Genomic DNA, 18366 nt, shown 5'->3' on the forward strand with positions numbered 1-18366 from the left:
GAAGGATACACAAGGTGCTCATCTTTTCTGTACCACCCTTTTACTTTGTTACCAAGAGGCAGCTCTCCACAGCAGAAGTGGTTCAGTTGTCCGTCTGAACGTGGCAGCTCTGCTTGCCCACCATCAGGGATGCTCGGTTGTATTTAATTCTATGAGCAGTAATAATATGTGAGAGGGGAAAAAAGTTACTGATGAACTCAGGACTGTGAATAAGCATTGTGAAACTGAAGGAAAATAGGTGCTCCTCCTGCTAAGAAATATCATTATCACTTACAAATGAGTCACTCAACAGCTGCATTTGACACTGATGATATCATACAGACGTGAATCTTTTTCCTTCTATTTCTATGTCAATCCACAAACAGGGATATCAGGTAGCATTAGTCGGCTCAGGAGCAGATGTACCTCCTGGGAAGGGGTGTCTGCACAGAAATAGATGCACATGGAGATCTGCAGATCGTGAGCGAATGACAGAAAGGCAGGCAGAGAGAAATGCAAGGGTTTGTTAAAACAACAGGCGTATCTATGGAGCTGGGTTTGAAGGCACTACTGAATGGCAGCTCCTAATGAGACCAGGTCATTCAGCTGCTGATAAAACCTGCCCTGGAAACTATGAGCTGCATTGCTACTGCTCGCAGCCAGCCCTTGGGCTCAATGCCTCATCTTTGTGTTTTCCTTGGCATCTTTTATCATTTCTTTATACGTTGCTGTCTATAGGAGCAGGTTTGGTAACTCTGGGATGTGATTTAAGCACATTGGAAGTGATTCCTGCTCTGGTTTTCATCATTTTGAGCGCAGTTGTTGCAGTTCCTGTGCTGCACTTTCAGCTCCAGGCACATCCTGGAGCACACAGATCTGTCTGCTGCACAGCCCAGGCATTCTCACAGCTCTCACTGGTGACTCAGGATATCTCAGCACACCCCTCTAGGAATTATTATTATTATTTACAGTTTATGTATTTATTTGACCACTGAGATCAGCACCAGAAGCATAAAACGTTCTATCTCAGTAACAGCAATAATTACTTTTTTGCCCAGAGGACCCCAACGTTTGCACTGATGTAAATGGGGCTGTTTCCTTACAGATAGGAACACAGGATGCTAACACACAACAGGCCACTTCCCACTGACAGCTTAGAGAGCAGGGCTGGGAACCTGCAACACTTTGGATGCCATTTAAAAGAGGCAACTGGATATCAGGGACTTCTCATTAAACTTAGCTTTGCTTTGCTGCCTCAGGGTTGTGAATGTGAACATGGCAGCTGGAAGGGATGCGTGGATGGGGAGCAGCAGGGATTGACTGGCCATGGCAATGAGATGTGGGCCCTTCTGTTCTCACAGGCCCCACACAGAACCTGCTTTCTTTTCTCATTGATGTGTACACGTGCTCAGAATTTGCCAAGCAATGTGCATCAAACCCAAATGTTTGTTCCTCCTTAACGTGTGCTATAAAGAGAAGCAGAAAGGGAGGGAGGTGAGGCTAAATTTGATCAAAGGAAATGTCTATTCAGCTCACACCAAGATGCTTCATTTCCACCTGGAGTGTATAACAGAAAGCAGCACAGTCAGGAGCCAGGCTGGGCACAAAATCAGTGTGAGAGGGGGTGTTCAGCCTGGAGAAGCTCATTGCTGCCCTCCAGTACTTGAAGGGAGCTTGTAAACAGAGTGACTTTTTACATGGTCTGATACACAGGGGAAGAGCTTTAAACCAAAAGAGGGGAGATTTAGATTAAATGTGAAGTGGAAATCCTTTGCTGAGGGTGGTGAGGCCCTGGCAGTGCTGTGCAGGGCTGTGGGTGCCCCATCCTTGGAGGTGTCCCAGGCCATGGCTGGGTCCTGGGCAGCCTGAGCTGGGGGAGCACCCAGCCCTCAGCAGGGTGATGCTGGGGGGCTATAGGGGCCCTTCCAGCCCAGCCATGATGTGTTTCTGTGAACATAATGGCTGCAGAGACCTGTGCAGTCATCTATTCTGTACCACTCTGCTGCAGCTGGTGTGCCCGCTATCTCAAGAGCTGTCAGAAGCTTTGTAACCTGGAGGGCAGTGCTGAATCCACCCATGTTTGCAGTGTGGCTGTGATTCAGCTGTGCTAGCAGTGGAAGGAGCACAGGAGCTGGCCTGCAGCTGTGGCCCCTCAGTGGGCAGCTCATCGTACCCAGGCAAGACATCATGCTGTATGTTGCCTAACAACAGGCTAGGCTGCTGATGTTAGATTGAGAGGCTGGATTTTGCACTGGAACAGGCCAAGCTGTTTTGTTCCTCGCCTGCTGGAGGTGGCATCTCCCGAAGTGGCAGCCACAGGTTGTACCCTGACCTGCAGAGAGCTGTTCCTGCAGCACGCCGGGCACCAGCTCCTTTAATCTGTCTCTGGGCCCCCAGCCCTGCTGCCCCTCATTGAGGTGTTTGCTGTGTGCAGGGGGCTGCTGCCTCAGGGATGCTCAGAGTGGAGGATGCTGCTCCCAGTCGCACAGCTCCTGGGCTAATAATAAGATGCTGCATCTCCTCTTACATGCATTGGAGATCGAGGTTGAGAATCTTTTCCAGTCTCTCCCCACCTGATTCCCATGCAGGCTTGCAATTGATTTTCCCCAAATAAACCCACTTTCGTCATCATAACATAACCAGATGGGGAGGGTTTAGTGCAAATACCTCCGGAGAGGCCGGCAGGGAGGCGGATGCAGGAAGCAGATCCTCCCCGTAACGCTGGCACGGTTTGGTAAGTTCCATCTGAAAAATCCAAAGCTGTTCCCTGTGCTGAGTCACAGCCCCTCGGCGCCGGAGGCAGCGCGCAGGTGAGGCAGCACCGCTCGGAATCCCTCCTGAGCGCGTTTATCAGCTGATCCCATTGGAGCCACCTCCTTCGAGTGCATTGCAGGTGTGATTCTGTCTGCAGAGGGTTCTGGCGCGTTTGTCTCTCAGCTGCGTGGCTCTTCCAAGGCACACGCGGTGCCAACCCTGGTAGCAGCCCCCATGGCAGGAGCAGCCCTGTGCCCCCAGCCGAGCTTGAGGCACAGCACAGCCCCCCTTGTGCCCCCGCAGTGCAATTCTACTGAGTTCGGGGTTGCCGGGCGCTTCGCTCCCCTGCTGGCTGAAGCATCAGCTTTATTTAGACTGGCTTTTGTGGTGCGTTCCTGCAGTTCAGATGCACAGCTAAAGGCTGTTTGCTTTCTGAAGCTTTTCCATCTTCTTTTATCTACAGAACTGGGGTGAAATCCAGGCTGTGAGTGTGCATGGGGGGGATGGGAGGTTGGGGCTGGTGGTGCTGGGAGTCAATTGTGCCCCTGGCAGCAGAGCTGCACAGCAGCATTCCCTGACCACCATTAAAACACAGCTTTTGGCTTTAGAAAGTAGCTGTTTGTGTTGCTAAGTTATAGATTATTGAGATGGAAAAATAATCTCTGGCTGTAATCTCGGATATAGACATGGAAATTTAATTGGCAGTCCCTCCTAGGTTGCAGATTTGTATTTTATGAACAAACCCACTTCTGAAGCAAATACTAAAGATACTGTGGGTAAGTGTGTGTTTTCCATGCACTTTTACATAGATTTTATACAGTAAGCAAGAATTGCTATCCCGAGGAGCAGCGCTGCCCAGCCCCCAACGCTGCCCTCCCACCCCATCTATTCTCCACCATCCCTGAGTCCTCAGGCTCCTGGTCCTCTCCCAGGCAGGGTGTTGGTCCCACTCCTTCACTCCTGTCCATTCCTATTTCAATACAGAGATGGACAAAGTGTGCCAAAAGGGTGGGGGGGAAATCTCCTGTTATATCAAAGGACCGGGATACGTTGCTGTCTCAGCTCTAATGTTTGGAGTGTTGTATCAGGGAGATCCAATCCCAGCCTAGGAGCACTCAGACACTGTGGGGCTGGGGACCACACAGTTGTACTGGGAGCCATAAGAGTTTCTGCAGATTCACTGAAGGCAGTATTTTATGTAGGCAGTATTTTATGTATCTTCCTACCAAAACCAACTTCCTGGCATTTGATTTTTACTTTTAAGCAGCAGATCAATTTTGGCTATTTTTTCTCCAAAAGAGAAGGCAAAATGGCGTGTGGAGGCTGAATGAAAAGCTCTGAGGCTTCCCATGGCTGGAGAGCTGAGGCCACGGGCTTGATGTGTTCTTTATGCTCATCTGGGTACTGCATGCTTTCCTAACTGGTGTGATTCGGGGCAGTGCTGAGCCTGGCTGTGTGCCACGTCCTCTCCATCACAGCAAAGTGGGCTTCCAGAGCAGGCCAATTGTGTTCATGTTCTGCCCGTGGCCATGGGAGCTCCACAGCCCGAACCACACAGCTGGCCTGGCCTGCTGCTCTGACACAGGGCTTACTGCGGGCACTGAGTGATGATATGTGTGTGGCTCCAGCCATGGACTTGGAGTTGGTGCCTGGCCCAGAACTGGGGCTGATCTCCTTCCTTCTGGTTGTGCTGTGGCTGGGCTGTGAGGCTCAGCAGCCCCATGCAGCAGGGCTGGGTGCTTCCCTGCACGGTGCGTGGTCAGTGCTCAGGGAAGCTGCAAGAAGCAAGATCAGAATTATGGTCTTGTTGGAACAAGAAGTGAAGATGCAGGTGGAGCCTTGTGGTGAGCTTTGGGATCCGCCATTTTCTGGAGAACCCTGGGTTCTGTTGGGGGAATGTTTTAAAGAAGTAAAGAGTGTGCAATAGGGGTTGCATGCCCAGAACTGAGTGCAGCTGACCATGAGACACAGGGCTGGGCCTCATCTGCTGCTCATTGCTGCAAGGGAATCAAAGCTGCAGCAACTGTGCTGCAGGCCCCTTAAAAACAGCTGCAAAAGAAAACAGAACACAATCACAGCAGTGAGCAGTGCAACATGGAGGCTGCATAATTATATTGATATTTCCTATGTTCCTACTAGTATCTGCTGATGGAGACTGTAACAGCTGGAGCAGAACAGGGCACTCATTGCAGTGCTCCTTAGGCTGCTGCAGGTGCCCTACTGTGCACTGGGACTGTCCTCATCCACACTGCTGAGCCACTGCAGCAGGTCACCCCACACCACGGCATTGCAGAGTGCAGCTGGGGCTCTGTTACCCCCCTGCTCACCAGCCCAGGGAATGCTCAGGTTCTGCATCTGTGAAGGATTTGTGCAATGACGTGCACAGAGGCAGCACAGAGCAGCCAAACAGCTTCCTACAGAGGCTCAGGCAGGTGGCGCAGGGCTGGATGCTGTGCCCTGCAGCTGCCACAGGGCTGCAGGTGGAGCACAGAGCCGTGGAGCAGCGCGGCAGGGATTGGACCGGTGTTGCCTGGCTGATGGGAGCAGCAGGGCAGGGGGTGCTGCCGGTGCCTGCAAAGCACGATGCAAAAGGGAAGGACCAGCTTTCCTCTGCAAAACCCAGAACTGCCTCCTGCCAATGTCCCTTAATAGCGTTGGGTAGTTTCTTGTTCTTGCTTTGTTGTGGAAAAAATCAGAACTATTGTTCTCACTCTCGTCACATCAATAATTTACAACTCCCTGCTTAATGCCTCTCGCACAAAACACAGATCCTGATTATTTATTTCCTGGCTGAACCTTTTGTGTTAGATGAGTGATAACGAGAACCTTCCTGCAACATTGCAGTGCTTTCCGACTTATTTCCCATCTCCTGCTATTACAGCCTCATACCTTGTTTACCTGGCTGCTACACAACAGATGTCCTCAGTGAAGACTTGATCTTTCCTTCTAACCCTCTGTTTGCAGGGTACGCCAAGTTGGATTTTAAATATAGATTATCTTGTACTTTTCATCTTGAATTTTGTGTTGCTTAGTTACCTGATTTTCAGTGCTTATTGTTTTCATTTTTTCTTCCTTTTTCTTGCTTTATATCCCTCTTTCATCTCGATTGACCTAGATAATCCCCAGTTATCAGCAGGCTGTGACAGCCTGCCCTTCACTCCACAGGTTGCCAGCAGGGCCCCAAATTCTGCCAGCCCAGCTCCAGCCCGTTCAGCCCTTTGCTGGGACTCTCCATCCCAGTGGCTGTTCCCCAGTCTCTGATTCCATGCCCTATACACGATCTGTTCCTTAATCTTCATCTTACCAAATCTTCTTAAGCAGCTGATTGTTCAGCATCCAGCCTTTAAGTACACGCTGTGAAACTGAGACTCAGATTTGCGCTCTCATGCTGTACACATTTACCTGCATGGTTTCATTGAGCACAGGCTGCTGCCTGCAGGGTCAGCTGGGAGGTCAGGAGCCAGGAGGGAGCATCCTCCTAGCTAGGAGTGATGCAGCACAAGCCTTGTGAGAAGTGATGTTCTCTGAAGGAGTGAGTGCAGAGGGCTGGCAGACTGGAAAATGCTGAACTCTGGGCAGCAGTGCCAGGGCTTCACCATGCTGAATAGTATTTCAGTTCAGCAAACAAAGGCCATGGCACTGATGTGGGACAAGTCCTTGGGGTGGGTAAATGAGCTCCAGCAGTGGGAAGGGGGAGTAAGTGTCAGCCTTTAAGCTTGGAAAGCTCATGTTCCTATAACTTCTGGTGCCCGAGTCTTCCTTGAGTGCAACACAACAGTTTCACATTTCACTCTGCATCTTAGGATTTAGCTGTAGAGGAACAGCCAACGTTCTGCTTATACCCCACTAATGACATTACCACGCTGTGCTGAAGTGTGGGGTTTTCTGTTCCTGGCCTAACCCAACCCTCAGCTCTGCAGCTGGCAGCTCCTGTTGGTGCCATTGTGCCACTGGGAGCTCGCTGCTGACACAGAGCACAGAGCACCTTGCCAAGCTGCTGGTCAGTTTCAGTCTGTTGCATGCAGTGTGGTAGCAGATACGCTGATGTGGTTGATTTTACCCTTTGCCTTTGAATATCAGATGTCTCTTGAAGGCGGGTAGAAGGCATGTGAGCCCCCTGGTGCTGTTGGGGCTGTAATCCCCAGTGCACGTCTGTCATTGGTCCTGCTGCAGGGGGCTGGACAATGTTCATTTATTTCGGTTCTGCCCTGTTGAATGGAAGTCTCAACTCCCTGACTGGTCTGTTCCATGAAACTGCGGAGAAATGGGTATCTGCACGCCAACAAAGCTGACCAGAATGATTGTTGTGGCATCTCAGATCGAGTCAGCTCTAAAGAAAAAAATCAGCTTATAGCTTAAAAATTCCTTGTCACGTGCATCTGGTTACAGCAGAACCACCTCTGAGCTGGAGTCATGTTGCCATGGTCAACTGCAGTGAGGGAGCCACACAGCAGCCCCCAGCCCACAGCTGCTGCATGGGGACCACACACTCCATTGCTGCAGGGTCTGGTGTTCTCCCCATTCCATTCCCTGGGAGGGCATTTTGCCTTCAGGACTTCATCCAGTCATCTTCTGAGGCCTGGAATGACTCAGGGTTTTTCTGGTTTTGTTGCTGTTGTTTAAACCTCATTCATTTCTTCAAATTGAATTTAAAGCATTCGTTTTGTTTCCTTAGAGCTGGAAATGTCAGACAGATAACAACCCGTCTCCCTCACAGCACGTTCGTGGCTTAGCCTGGGAGCTGCAGGCTGAGCACCTGTGGCTGTGCTGGGCATATGGAGAGGGTCAGCATTCTGCTCCCTGGATAGGAGGTTTGTTTGCCAAGAAGCAGTTGCTCTGAAGGGGCCTTCAGGGGCCAGAAGCAGATACAGAAAGGCTTGTCAAAGCACCGTGCTCACCCTGCTGCCCCATCCTCCCCACAAGCTCCTCTTACTATTCTTTGTTTCATTAATCATTTTCTGCTTGCTGAATACTTCTCTGTGTCCTCCTAGCAGTTGCTCTGGGATATTAAAACGTGTCATGTGAAGGAGCAGTGAGTTCTGGCTGCTCATTTGTCCACAGCATTCGGCAGCATTGAGGAGCACAGCCCACTTGCTGAGTGTTGGGCAGATCACACAGCGCAGGGCATGTGCTGCAGCAGATGGGTGCAGGCAGTGAGTGCTGACCCCAGGGACACCCGTGGTAGATTCGGTTCCCCTTCAGTTTTGAAGAACCAAAGGATTTCTGGTTTTCACTTAGATCTGTCCCCAGCTATTTCAGATTACAGCAGTTCTTAATTGCAGTTCATTTGGGATCATGTGAGATCGTCGGTGAGATGCAGGATGTGAATAGCCCAGAGCACATAAATCAAAGCTGTTGCTGGAAAACATTCCCTGCCATATGCTATTATGTTGTAATGTGACAGAAACCTGTGTACCTACAATTATCCCAGCTAATTGGGTAACAATGCGTATCAATATGGCTGTGTTTGTTACTGTTTTGCCGCCCTGGTTCCAGTCCCTGTGCTGAGATCAGCTGAGTGCTGCTCACTCCCAGTGCTTAGAAGCCCCATGGTGTGACGCCCAGTGCCAGATCTGCAGTCACAGTAATGTGACATTCAAACAGCTTCTTGCTGAACTGGGTATCACTCTTGGTTCCATCCTCCCCAGCAGCATTCCTGCTAGCAGCCTGCATGGTGTGAAGGGCGGCCCTTTGTCCTCCAGTGACTGCAGTACAGAAGATCTGGCTTTTACCAGAGTTCACCCAAAGCTCTCTTGGTCTTTCCCAGGGACCATCTTCCCCCCCAGCTCCCACCAGCAGATCCAGACCTGACTGCATGGGCGTTGGGTCCCTTGGCCCTCCCTGGGACCCCCCCCTCCCAGCAGATGCTCATGGCAGAGGAGCAGTGCTGAGCCCCATACCTACAGCGTGTACCCCCCATCCCTCACCAACACCCCCAGGACACACTGCCAGCAGCACTCTTGCCTTGGTCCAATTTTTGCTTTCTTTCTTAACCAGCTTATGGGCCAAGCGATGTTAAATAAGGGGACAGAGGTGGGCTGAGACCGGGGAGGGGAGCTCAGCAATTGCCAAGATGTGGCAATTTAAACTGATGAAAAAACAGGTTTGAAATAATCTGATACTCAAAGAATGAACTTTCAGGGGATGAACAGGCAGCGTTAGAGCTTATGGGCATCTAACAGCTTGTAGTCAACTTCCCACCAAGTTCTTGTTTGCTGCAGTTAAATGTGTTTCTATTCGCATAGAATGGGGCACATATCTGGTTACAAATGAAGCAAATACCCCAACTGAAAATCCATTTGTTCACTTGGAAAGCCAGAGTCAGGCAGAGGAAAGGTTCCACCAGCAGCTTTCCACGCCGTCTGATCCTCAATGCCACGTTGGCTGAGGATGAGTCACTCTGGAAACTGTCTTGTTTATGAAATCTACAATGCGGGGCTGTTTGTTGCCACAGTAGAGCCCGCTATTTACAACCTCATTCACAAACTGAATAGCTCCAAGAACTGACATCTTTTGGTGACGGCGTCGCAGTGAAATGCCGCCTGATGCTCTGCAGTCCAGCTGTGTTGTGTGTTCGCACAGAAGAGGGTTGGAGAGGTACCGTTAAAGAGTTGTTTGGCGATATTAATGACATGCTCAAAGCATCGCCATGGAGTGCTTTTGGATCATGCGATGCCATCTGTGTCGCGGTGGTTCATTAGACAGGAATGAATTCCTTGGGAAAGTGGATGGTGTTGTGCGGACTGATTGAGATAATGCAATGACACAGCATTAAGCTGAGAGAATTAAGTCTGAAAGGTTTCCCTCACTAATAATCCCAGGCAAATCAGTGAAATTACTGTGAGCTGCTCTAGTTTAGCTGGGCATTCAGATTCCTATCTATGAGCTACTGCCTCTGTTTTTCTTTAATTTCTTCAGTAATGTAGCCATCAGAGATAAAAGAGCAAATAAGATGTCCTGGTCAGGTAATATCAAACCTGTGTTATAATGGTAAGTTCTGTGTGTTGGGGTTTGGGAATAATTATGCCTCCTGGCCCTTACATTCTATTAATGTCTTCTGTATTTACTGTAAACCATTCGCTGCTCACAGATGTGACACCCAGCTGTGTTTGGCACTTAAAATACACAAACACGTGAAAAGAAACCCCACAAATAGCTGTAACATTTAAAATGAAAGGTCAGTGTGGATGTGAAGCAGAGTACGTGTGTATGTATGTAAGCTATGTACGTGTAGCTAACAGGGTTCAGGATTTTGCTGTGGATTTTGTAACCTTGGCCCACCCATCAATGAATCAAAGCTAACAGTGGCTGAGGGATTAACCTTTGAGGACGAGCTGCGGTCGGTCGGGATTTGACATGTGCCTGTTAAAGCTGTGGCTGGCATTGATCTAATCCTGAGCAACACCTGGGCTGCACATCCAGCTGCAGGAACTCATTGCTGTGGGTGTTGTGTTTGTGTTTCCCCTTTTTTTGCTGGATGCTGTTTCTTCAGAGATACAGTCCAGACGTTTGTTTGCTTGTTTTTCATGATGGGAGCTGAGATGTACTCCAGGAAAACCTCCTGTTGAGAAACGTGGTGGAGCACCAGGGATTTACTGGCATACATTAGAGAGCACCAGCTCTTCTTAGAGCTGAAATCTGCAAGACAAGATGCAGTTTCTCACATGGGACTTGACTGGAAGGAGGGTGCTGAGCACAAGGCTTCTGCACCCCCAACTCATGTTCTGCCTGCAAGGCTTCTCCCTGTTCTGCTGCCTTCTACCCAAATTCATGTGAGATTTTGTTTTAAACCTGAAATGTTCTCAGCAGAAATGTGATTGAGACAGATATGCTCCTTTGGAAGTTTGGGTTACCTGCATTTGGTCTTGTTAAACATATATTTCAAACCAAGCTCAACTCAGTTTAGTGAATACGTCAACAGCATAAAACCAAAAATGCTCATAGCATACATGGGCTAAATGCCCAACATAACTCCACCTGCATGACGATTTGTGTCTTGGCAGTTCTTGCTGTCAGGGCTTTAAGTGCTCCCTGCCTGGTGGCTGTGCTTTACCATGGCATTTCCAACAGCTTCTCCTCATGTTGCAGCTAAGTCACACACTGCTTGTGACAAACATTTATGCACTGAAAACATAGGTTTGGGGAGGCAAAACTGCTGAACTTACCTGATAAACTGGGGCTAAAATTTAAGTCGTCATGAAAATTAGGAGAAATTAATGGTAACATCTTTGAATGTTTCTGTTGTGGAGTCCAGGATGTGAGAGCCTGGGTTACAGTGCTGGGCTGTGTGAGCTGTCAGGTGTGTGGGCTGCTCCAAGCTGGAAAGAGATTAAAAGGGCAAATGAGCCTTTTTATCAAGAGAGTCTATAGGCAGAGTGCAAAAGTATGATTGAAGAGAGATTTGATTAAACCTCTGGTACAAATATGGATTTAATTTGAAGGAGGAGGGAAGACTGAGTTTGAATGTCAGAGGGAAGTTCTTTACTGTGAGAGTGGTGAGGTGCTGGAACAGCTGCCCAGAGAGGCTGTGGATGCCCCGTCCATCCCTGGAGGTGTTCAAGGCCTGGTTGGATGGGGCCCTGAGCATCCTGGGCTGGTATGAAATGTGAAGGTTGGTGGCCCTGCCTGTGGTGCCCTTCATGACCCTTGAGGTCCCTTCCAACACTGTGATTCTGTGGTTCTATGACTCTGTGATACTCAGGGTTGCAATCTACTCATTTATTTTAAGCTGTGGTGAAACCTTGATTTCAGAAACAGTTACCTAGAAAATGTATTTTCCAATTAGCCTCGATGTCTGGACTGCAAGTCAGCAGGCAAAAGAATGATGAGCCCTGCTGGAGGCAGCGTACAATGCATTATTAATGTTATTTTCAATATCAAACATGCCAGGAATCTATACTGTAGGAATTATGGAATCCTACTATATTCTCCTAGCATCACAAATATGAAGGCCTTACTACTGCTATGTCTCACAGATGCCCTGCAACAGAACTTGCTGGAAAAAAAAAGGAAACCCAGTTGATGTGCCTCTGTCCCAGCTGTGCACAGCCCAGCTCTGCCCCTTGCAGCACTGCTCACCTGCTGGCTGTCAGAGCAGAGCAGAGCCAGCAGGGAATGGCTGGTCTGCATTCCTTCTGCAGCAAGACAAACCCTCTCTTCACCGGTTTTAAACTGAGACAGGGGAGGTTTAGGTTGGATCTGAGGAGGAAGTTTTACAACCACAGGTGGTGACGCACTGGAACAGGTTGCCCAAGGAGGCTGTGGATGCCCCATCCCTGCAGGCATTCAAGGCCAGGCTGGATGTGGCTCTGGGCAGCCTGGGCTGCTGGTTGGTGACCCTGCACACAGCAGGGGGTTGGAACTGGGTGAGCACTGTGGTCCTTTGCAACTCAGGCCATTCTGTGATTCTGTGATGATATCGCTGTAAGGATGATGCTGTTACCTTGCAAATATTTTTATGGGTTCTTTTTCTCCCATCATTTGGGAGAAATATTCCCCCAAGCCTGGCACTGTCCCAGCAGCCTGCAGATGGCTGGTGTGCACGCAGGCACGCACCAGCAGGCACCGCTGTCTCAGCATTACAAGACCACGACTTCTAGAAATACAAATAACTACTTTGATACTTTCCAACAATGCTGCTTGTTCCCCAGCAGGCAGAGAAGCTCAGGGCTGTCACTAGAAAGCTGCCTTACTCAGTCCAGTCCAGTTTCCCATTATATCCCCAGGAAAAGCAGCTCTGCTTTTCCTGAGCTGTCCCATTCCTAGCTATGTAAATCCCTTTCTGATCATGAGTATGGCAAATATGGCAGGGGTCTGCTGTGTGTAGCAGCAGGTCTCGACCATAGTAACATTGCTTTGGGGCTTTCCCTTTGATGTTACACTGTGTTTATCAATTTGAGGCATCCACAAGTGGGCAGGTCCGTGTTCCTTGCCTGTGTGTCTTTGCTCTCCCTGCGGCTGCTTTCAAGGGAAAGTAGCAAGAAGTGAATGGGTTTTTGTAACACGCCTGTGATGCTTCTGCTCTGTCTCACACAACGTCTCTGCTGTAAATTCCAGCAGGGTTTTTGCTGCTTCACTCTCTGAATCAGTGTCCTTGCAGGTGAACATCAGCCCAGGTTCTGTCCCTTAGTTTGATGGAGGTGAATGAATCTGGTCTGTAATCACATCTATTGCTCATACTGCACTTTAATTTTTCATGTATTTAGAAGCTCGGGGGCCTGAGTGCTTCTTGTCTTTGGAATGGGTGTCTCTGAAAGCAGTGGAGTTTCATGAATGTGGGTTACCTAAAGTCCATCTACCATTCACCAACCATTCAGCAAATTGAATAGAATGAGGCAAAACTGAAGTGAAACCATACGAGGGAGCATTTAGTAATGCTGACATGCCCTGTCCTCAGTCCCAGGCTGATTTTCCTTCCCTCTCTCCTACTTCTCAAGGAAGGACACAGGCTCGGGTCTGTAACAGGGCAGGGAGCACCTCCTTCTCTATCTGCTCCAGGGCCCACCTCTTCCATGGCAGAAGGGATGTTCAGGGCATCCCTGCAAGCCAGGGCCAGGGGGTCTGCACTCTGTTGTACCCAGCAATGAATCCTGCTATAGCACTGCACAGACCTACATCTCATGTACCCATGTTTCCTCTGGGAAGAGGGAGAAGCACAATTCTTTTTGTGTACTTTCCTCTGAGAAACCTCCCCTGCCTCCCTCACAAGTTTTAGAGCTCGGAATGTTGCACACAGAGCAGCTTCTCCATCGTGCTGCAGCTCTCAGTGCCAGCAGTACCCTGTGCAGACACTCACCAAGGCTGACCAGTTTCCTATTATCTGCATCCCTTGATCCTCTGATGATTTCACTGGCTACATTCAAGACTGATCATTTTCCTTTTTTCAGCCTTAAAGATTAATTAGAAGAGAATCAGATCCGTTTTTCAGCCTTAAAGATTAATTAGAAGAGAAAAAGAGCCATCAACTAATTTCTGCGTAGTTCTTTCAGAATCAGTCTTATTATCCTAAGTAGTGGTGAGGCAGCTGATTTTTCTCTGGGAAATCTCATTAAAGCCTTAGCATTCCGGATTGAAGCTTCTGATAGCAGCTCCATGCTCACATTGCTCTGATGAGAGTCTGTGGGATCCGAACGTCGGGTCTGTGTCCCATTCATTGTCACCTCCTGTGTGTGATGGGACACGTTGTGTGACCACAGCTGAGCTGTCAGTGCTCCAGAACTGCTTTGATTTTGGAGGGAATGGATGACAGATGTGGGCAGCCCCATCTGGGCCAGAAGTGGCCACCCATGGGCTCAGGGCAGCACCCAGCTTTCCAGGCTCCTATGGGAGAATGCCAGGCTAATAGTAGCTCACGTTGCCACCCTGGGGGTTTCAGACAGCTCTGTGCTGTGACCGTGTGCTGTCCCACAGAGCAGCTGCTGGGCTCGTGCTCCTTCTAGCGTGCCTCTATTAACAGTTTTGCCCTTTGCTTTCTGTAAACAAACAAACGTTCTTGTAGCTTTTGCCCTTCGAAAGTAGCGGTTTGGATTTAAGTTATTCTGACAAATTGCCGTGCCATTAAATTGTTATTTCTCTGACATTCACATAGAAGCAGTTAAAATTGGACCCTCCCCCGGGTACTCTCAGCCCTGCCCTAGCTTCTCATCTCAGTTCAATACCACCAGTGGTGGCTGCCCCTATCTGCTCTCTTCTCCTAAGGGATGCAGGTGTTTGCTCTTAGAACGTAAACTGCATTTCTTTCACTATTATGTTATTTTTATTTATTATTGTTCTGTTATTGCAGCTGTCTGTAATGCTAAGCCTCCTTCTTAGCACTTGGACAGGACTAGTGCTGCTCCATTGTGGTTTTGATTATTAATCAAGATGAATATCTCAGTGCACTGAAAGTCATCATCCAAAACCGTTTCTATCTGCATTAACAAGGTTAGTATTAAGGAGCCTGGGGGTACTTTTCTGAACTGAGAGCTTTTTGTGTATGTTTTGTTGTATGAATTAACCAAAATTTGGAAACAAAATGTTATTTCAAACCAGGAGTTAAAAATGCTTTCCAGTGTATCTTGGAACTGATGAATGTGTGTGACCTGCCTGCTGTTTGGCTTTATCTAAGCAAGTCACTTGTCCAGTGAAGCGTTTTCCATTAGATTTATCATTGTTATTTAGCCCTCAGTTGTGTTCTGAAGCTCCATCCATTTTGCTCTTTGCTCCCAAACAACAAAACTTGCTCTGGCACCGAAAGCTTCTGTTGCTTTGTGCAACCCCTGCTTGTTCCTCCAGCTTCTTGCTACTTCTGTCACTTTCATTATTTTTACTGTTGATTTCTGAAAGTTATTTGGAGGAAACCAAACTTTTTTTATGTGAGACATTTTCCTGCCTACGCTGGAAGCAGATTTCCCAGCCAGAACCATGAGGCTGGAGCTGGACGGCCCTCTGCATGTCATAGCATCGGTAAGGCTGGGAATGACCTCCAGAATCATTGAGTCTGATGGCACACGTCCACATCCTCTGTGCTGTGAATGCGAGGTGCAGAGGAATGATGAGATGAGCGATGAGAAATGTTTAAATCACAGTCAGTCATGTAAATGTTGTGCTCAGGATGGCTGTGCACCCAGCAGCACACTCTGAGCTCCAGCCAGCCCTCACACACCATGGGCAGAGCCACCTGAGCTGCCTGGTGTGTGCCTTGTGACCCCAAATCCCAGCTCCCAACTGCTGTGCTCCTCCCTGCCACATGAGATGGGAAGAGGAGTGAAAAAGGCCTCAGCAGCTCATGGCTTGAATGGGTTTTTGTTCCTCTGAAGTATTGGCAGTATTGAGCAAGATGCTGAGACACAGCCCATCCCTTGATGTCACGTGGCAGCAAACCCATTCTTATCAGAGATGCTTATTGACCATAAACCCGATTGGAGGGTGGTCACAGGGAGACAGTGCAGTGCTGGCCATGGGCACATGTGAGCAGCCCAGGAGAGACCCCCACAGTGCCCACAGAGGGCACCAGCACCCAGCAGCGATGCCCAGCCCAGCCCTGCCCTCACTCATGTGCTTCCTTCCTGCAGGTGAGTGAGAAGATGTAGCGGCAGAGGAGCAGCACCGCAGGGGGACGCGGGGCCGCACCATGTCGAGGAGGAGCAGCAGCCGCGCCAGGCCTGATGCCTTGGCTGCTCTGCAAGCCGCCAACGAGGAGCTGAGGGCCAAGCTCACCGACATCCAGATTGAGCTCCAGCAGGAGAAGAGTAAGGTGTGCATCCTTCCCTCTCTGCTCCTTCCCACTCCTCACAGCCCTCTGCCTGCTGCCCCATACACAGCCAGCTTGTACGTGCCTCAGGGAACACATGGCTGCGGCAGCAGGGGGTTGAGCCCCTGTGTGAAGCAAGGTAACCCCTTCCCATCGTGCTCTAAAGTGGTTCCCTCTGTGCTACAGCACAAGGCACCCTGCTTTCAAACCAGAGCCACAGCCCCATGGCAATGATGCAGTCCTGAAACCCTATGGGGTGTGGCAGGAGGGCTTCTGCAGAGACTCAAGCAGAAAGTAAAGGGTTCAGACTTCTCTTGAAGGAGCTGGCTAATTCTTAGGTGTGTATTAAACATAATTCTCTTCATAGCTTGTATCACAGACGTGTTAGTCTGGTTTCTGAGCATTAGCTTCATGTAGTGTTTGGATGTTAATGCTTAGTTCACTTGGGTTTTGTGCTTCTTGCAGAAATTCATTACACTTACATGTTAGCTAATGCTTCTAGGGCACTAAATCAGGCAAATTAAACTCTCTGAGACTGCAAGGGATTATTAAAATATACAGACATCACCACTTAGACTGACAGAGAAAAGCCTTTTCTACAGAGCTGTCAGGATTCCTTTTGCTCTGCTCACAAATGACTTCCTCCCAGTTCTCTGAAACGTTGCAGTTTTTCCTTTGCAGCTGCAGTGTTTGGTTCTGTAGAGTGCTCTCATTTGGGAGACACACCAAGGCATATTCTTAGCTATGAAACCTTATTGTGTCACATTTGCAAGACAAATGCAGCTTCACTAAAAAGAATCGACCTGACCTTTTTTTTTCCTAGTAAGTAAGTAATTATTATGTACCGAATATTCACTTCCTAATCTTAGCATTTAAATATATGCACAGACTGATCGGATAAACAGCTTGGAGCAGAAAAGAGAGCAAGTGAAACGATGCCTGCCGATCCAACTGGTACCTTAAAGCTCTTCTGAAAATGGTTGGTGACTCTGCACATAGCAGGGGGTTGAAACTGGATGATCAATGTGGTCCATTTCAACCCAGGCCATTCTATGGTTCTATGATTCTACTTCTGCGTTGGTTTCCAGCTTACCAGGCCAGCTTTATCTCCCAGGCACAGACACGCAGCATTAGGATCTGACACAATAATGTGATCTGTATCTGTCCTAGATTATCTCGGAATTTCTGGTCATCGTTTTGTTCTTAAAAATGCTCCTCTTGACTGATTTCTCCATACAGGTCAGCAAGTTGGAGAGAGAGAAGAATCAGGAGGTGAGGCAAATCAAAGAGCACGAACAGCACAAAAGCACAGTGGTGGTCACAGAGCTCAAAGTCAAACTTCACGAAGAGAAAATGAAGGAGCTCCAAGCCGTCCGGGAGGCACTGCTGAGACAGCACGAGGCCGAACTGCTCAGAGTAATCAAAATTAAAGATAACGAAATCCAGAGACTCCAGGCCCTGCTGACAGCTGTGCGCGATGGGGCTCCCGACAAGGTGAAAACCGTGCTGCTGACGGAGGCCAAGGAGGAGGCCAAGAGGGGCTTCGAGGTAGAGAAAATAAAAATGCAGCAGGAAATTTCAGAACTTAAGGGGGCCAAGAAACAAGTGGAGGAGGCTCTGACGATGGTCATCCAAGCTGACAAAATCAAAGCTGCGGAGATAAGGAGTGTGTATCACCTGCACCAAGAGGAGATCACCAGAATTAAGAGGGAGTGTGAGAGAGAAATCCGCAGGCTGGTATGTGTTGCTGTCTGTATCTACGTTTTTCCTAATGCTCCTGTTATTGATAGCAATGAAACAAAAGTGTTGGGCTGGGTTAAATGCATGGGGATAAGCAACCAAACTTCTGGAGCTTACTCCAGACCTGTTTTCTGATTGCTGATAGTGGTGTCAAAATGTCTTTTTTTGAGCCTGCTGTGGGATGTTTTAGTATGGAGCTTCTTTTTACCTCTGTCAGTGCTTCTTGGTACAGGTCATGGTTCAGATGTGAGGAACAGGCCTTTGGTTGTGCTAGGGGAATCTCCAAAAGCCGCCATGCTTTTGGCCTCCAGCAGTCTTTCATCCCTTTCCCCCAACTCTTTCCCCACCCTTTGCTCCTCACCGACCAGCTTCCATCCCTCCCTTTCCCTTCCATTGCTGGTTCCTGTAAACATTCCATAGCAAGCTGTATGCAGTTCCAAAATGCTATTTTCTCCACACCCTACAGTCCTGAGCCCTACAGCCTGGAGGTGATGACCCCACCGCTCTGCAGGGAGTTCAGGAAGAGTTTTCCCCTCTGTGTCCCCCCTCCATGGCTTTCCCTCAGGGCAGACAGTGACGGTCCCTCTATGTGGCTCCACCTGAGCATTGCTGCATCTGTGTGTTCTGATCACCTCATCAGACCATCTGAGTCTCAGCTACAA

General features: G+C 48.9%; 1 protein-coding gene across 41 annotated transcripts in view; it reads left to right on the top strand.

Moving 5' to 3' along the window:
• JAKMIP3 (Janus kinase and microtubule interacting protein 3) overlaps positions 1-18366 on the top strand; it is a 50076-nt gene that overhangs the window by 6555 nt on the left and 25155 nt on the right. For 23 of the 41 annotated variants that reach the window (XM_072340506.1, XM_072340495.1, XM_072340517.1 and 20 more), the window contains exons 2-4: positions 14516-14655; positions 15786-15967; positions 17204-17701. In XM_072340506.1, the coding sequence (XP_072196607.1) occupies positions 15845-15967; positions 17204-17701 (621 nt within the window). In that variant the 5' untranslated portion in view covers positions 14516-14655; positions 15786-15844. Of the gene's footprint in view, positions 1-14515; positions 14656-15785; positions 15968-17203; positions 17702-18366 lie in introns of those variants that run through there. The other 18 variants (XM_072340509.1, XM_072340499.1, XM_072340518.1 and 15 more) reach the window with 2 other exon arrangements.

Source organism: Excalfactoria chinensis, chromosome 6, assembly GCF_039878825.1.
Source record: "Excalfactoria chinensis isolate bCotChi1 chromosome 6, bCotChi1.hap2, whole genome shotgun sequence".
Classification (NCBI taxonomy): domain Eukaryota; kingdom Metazoa; phylum Chordata; class Aves; order Galliformes; family Phasianidae; genus Excalfactoria; species Excalfactoria chinensis.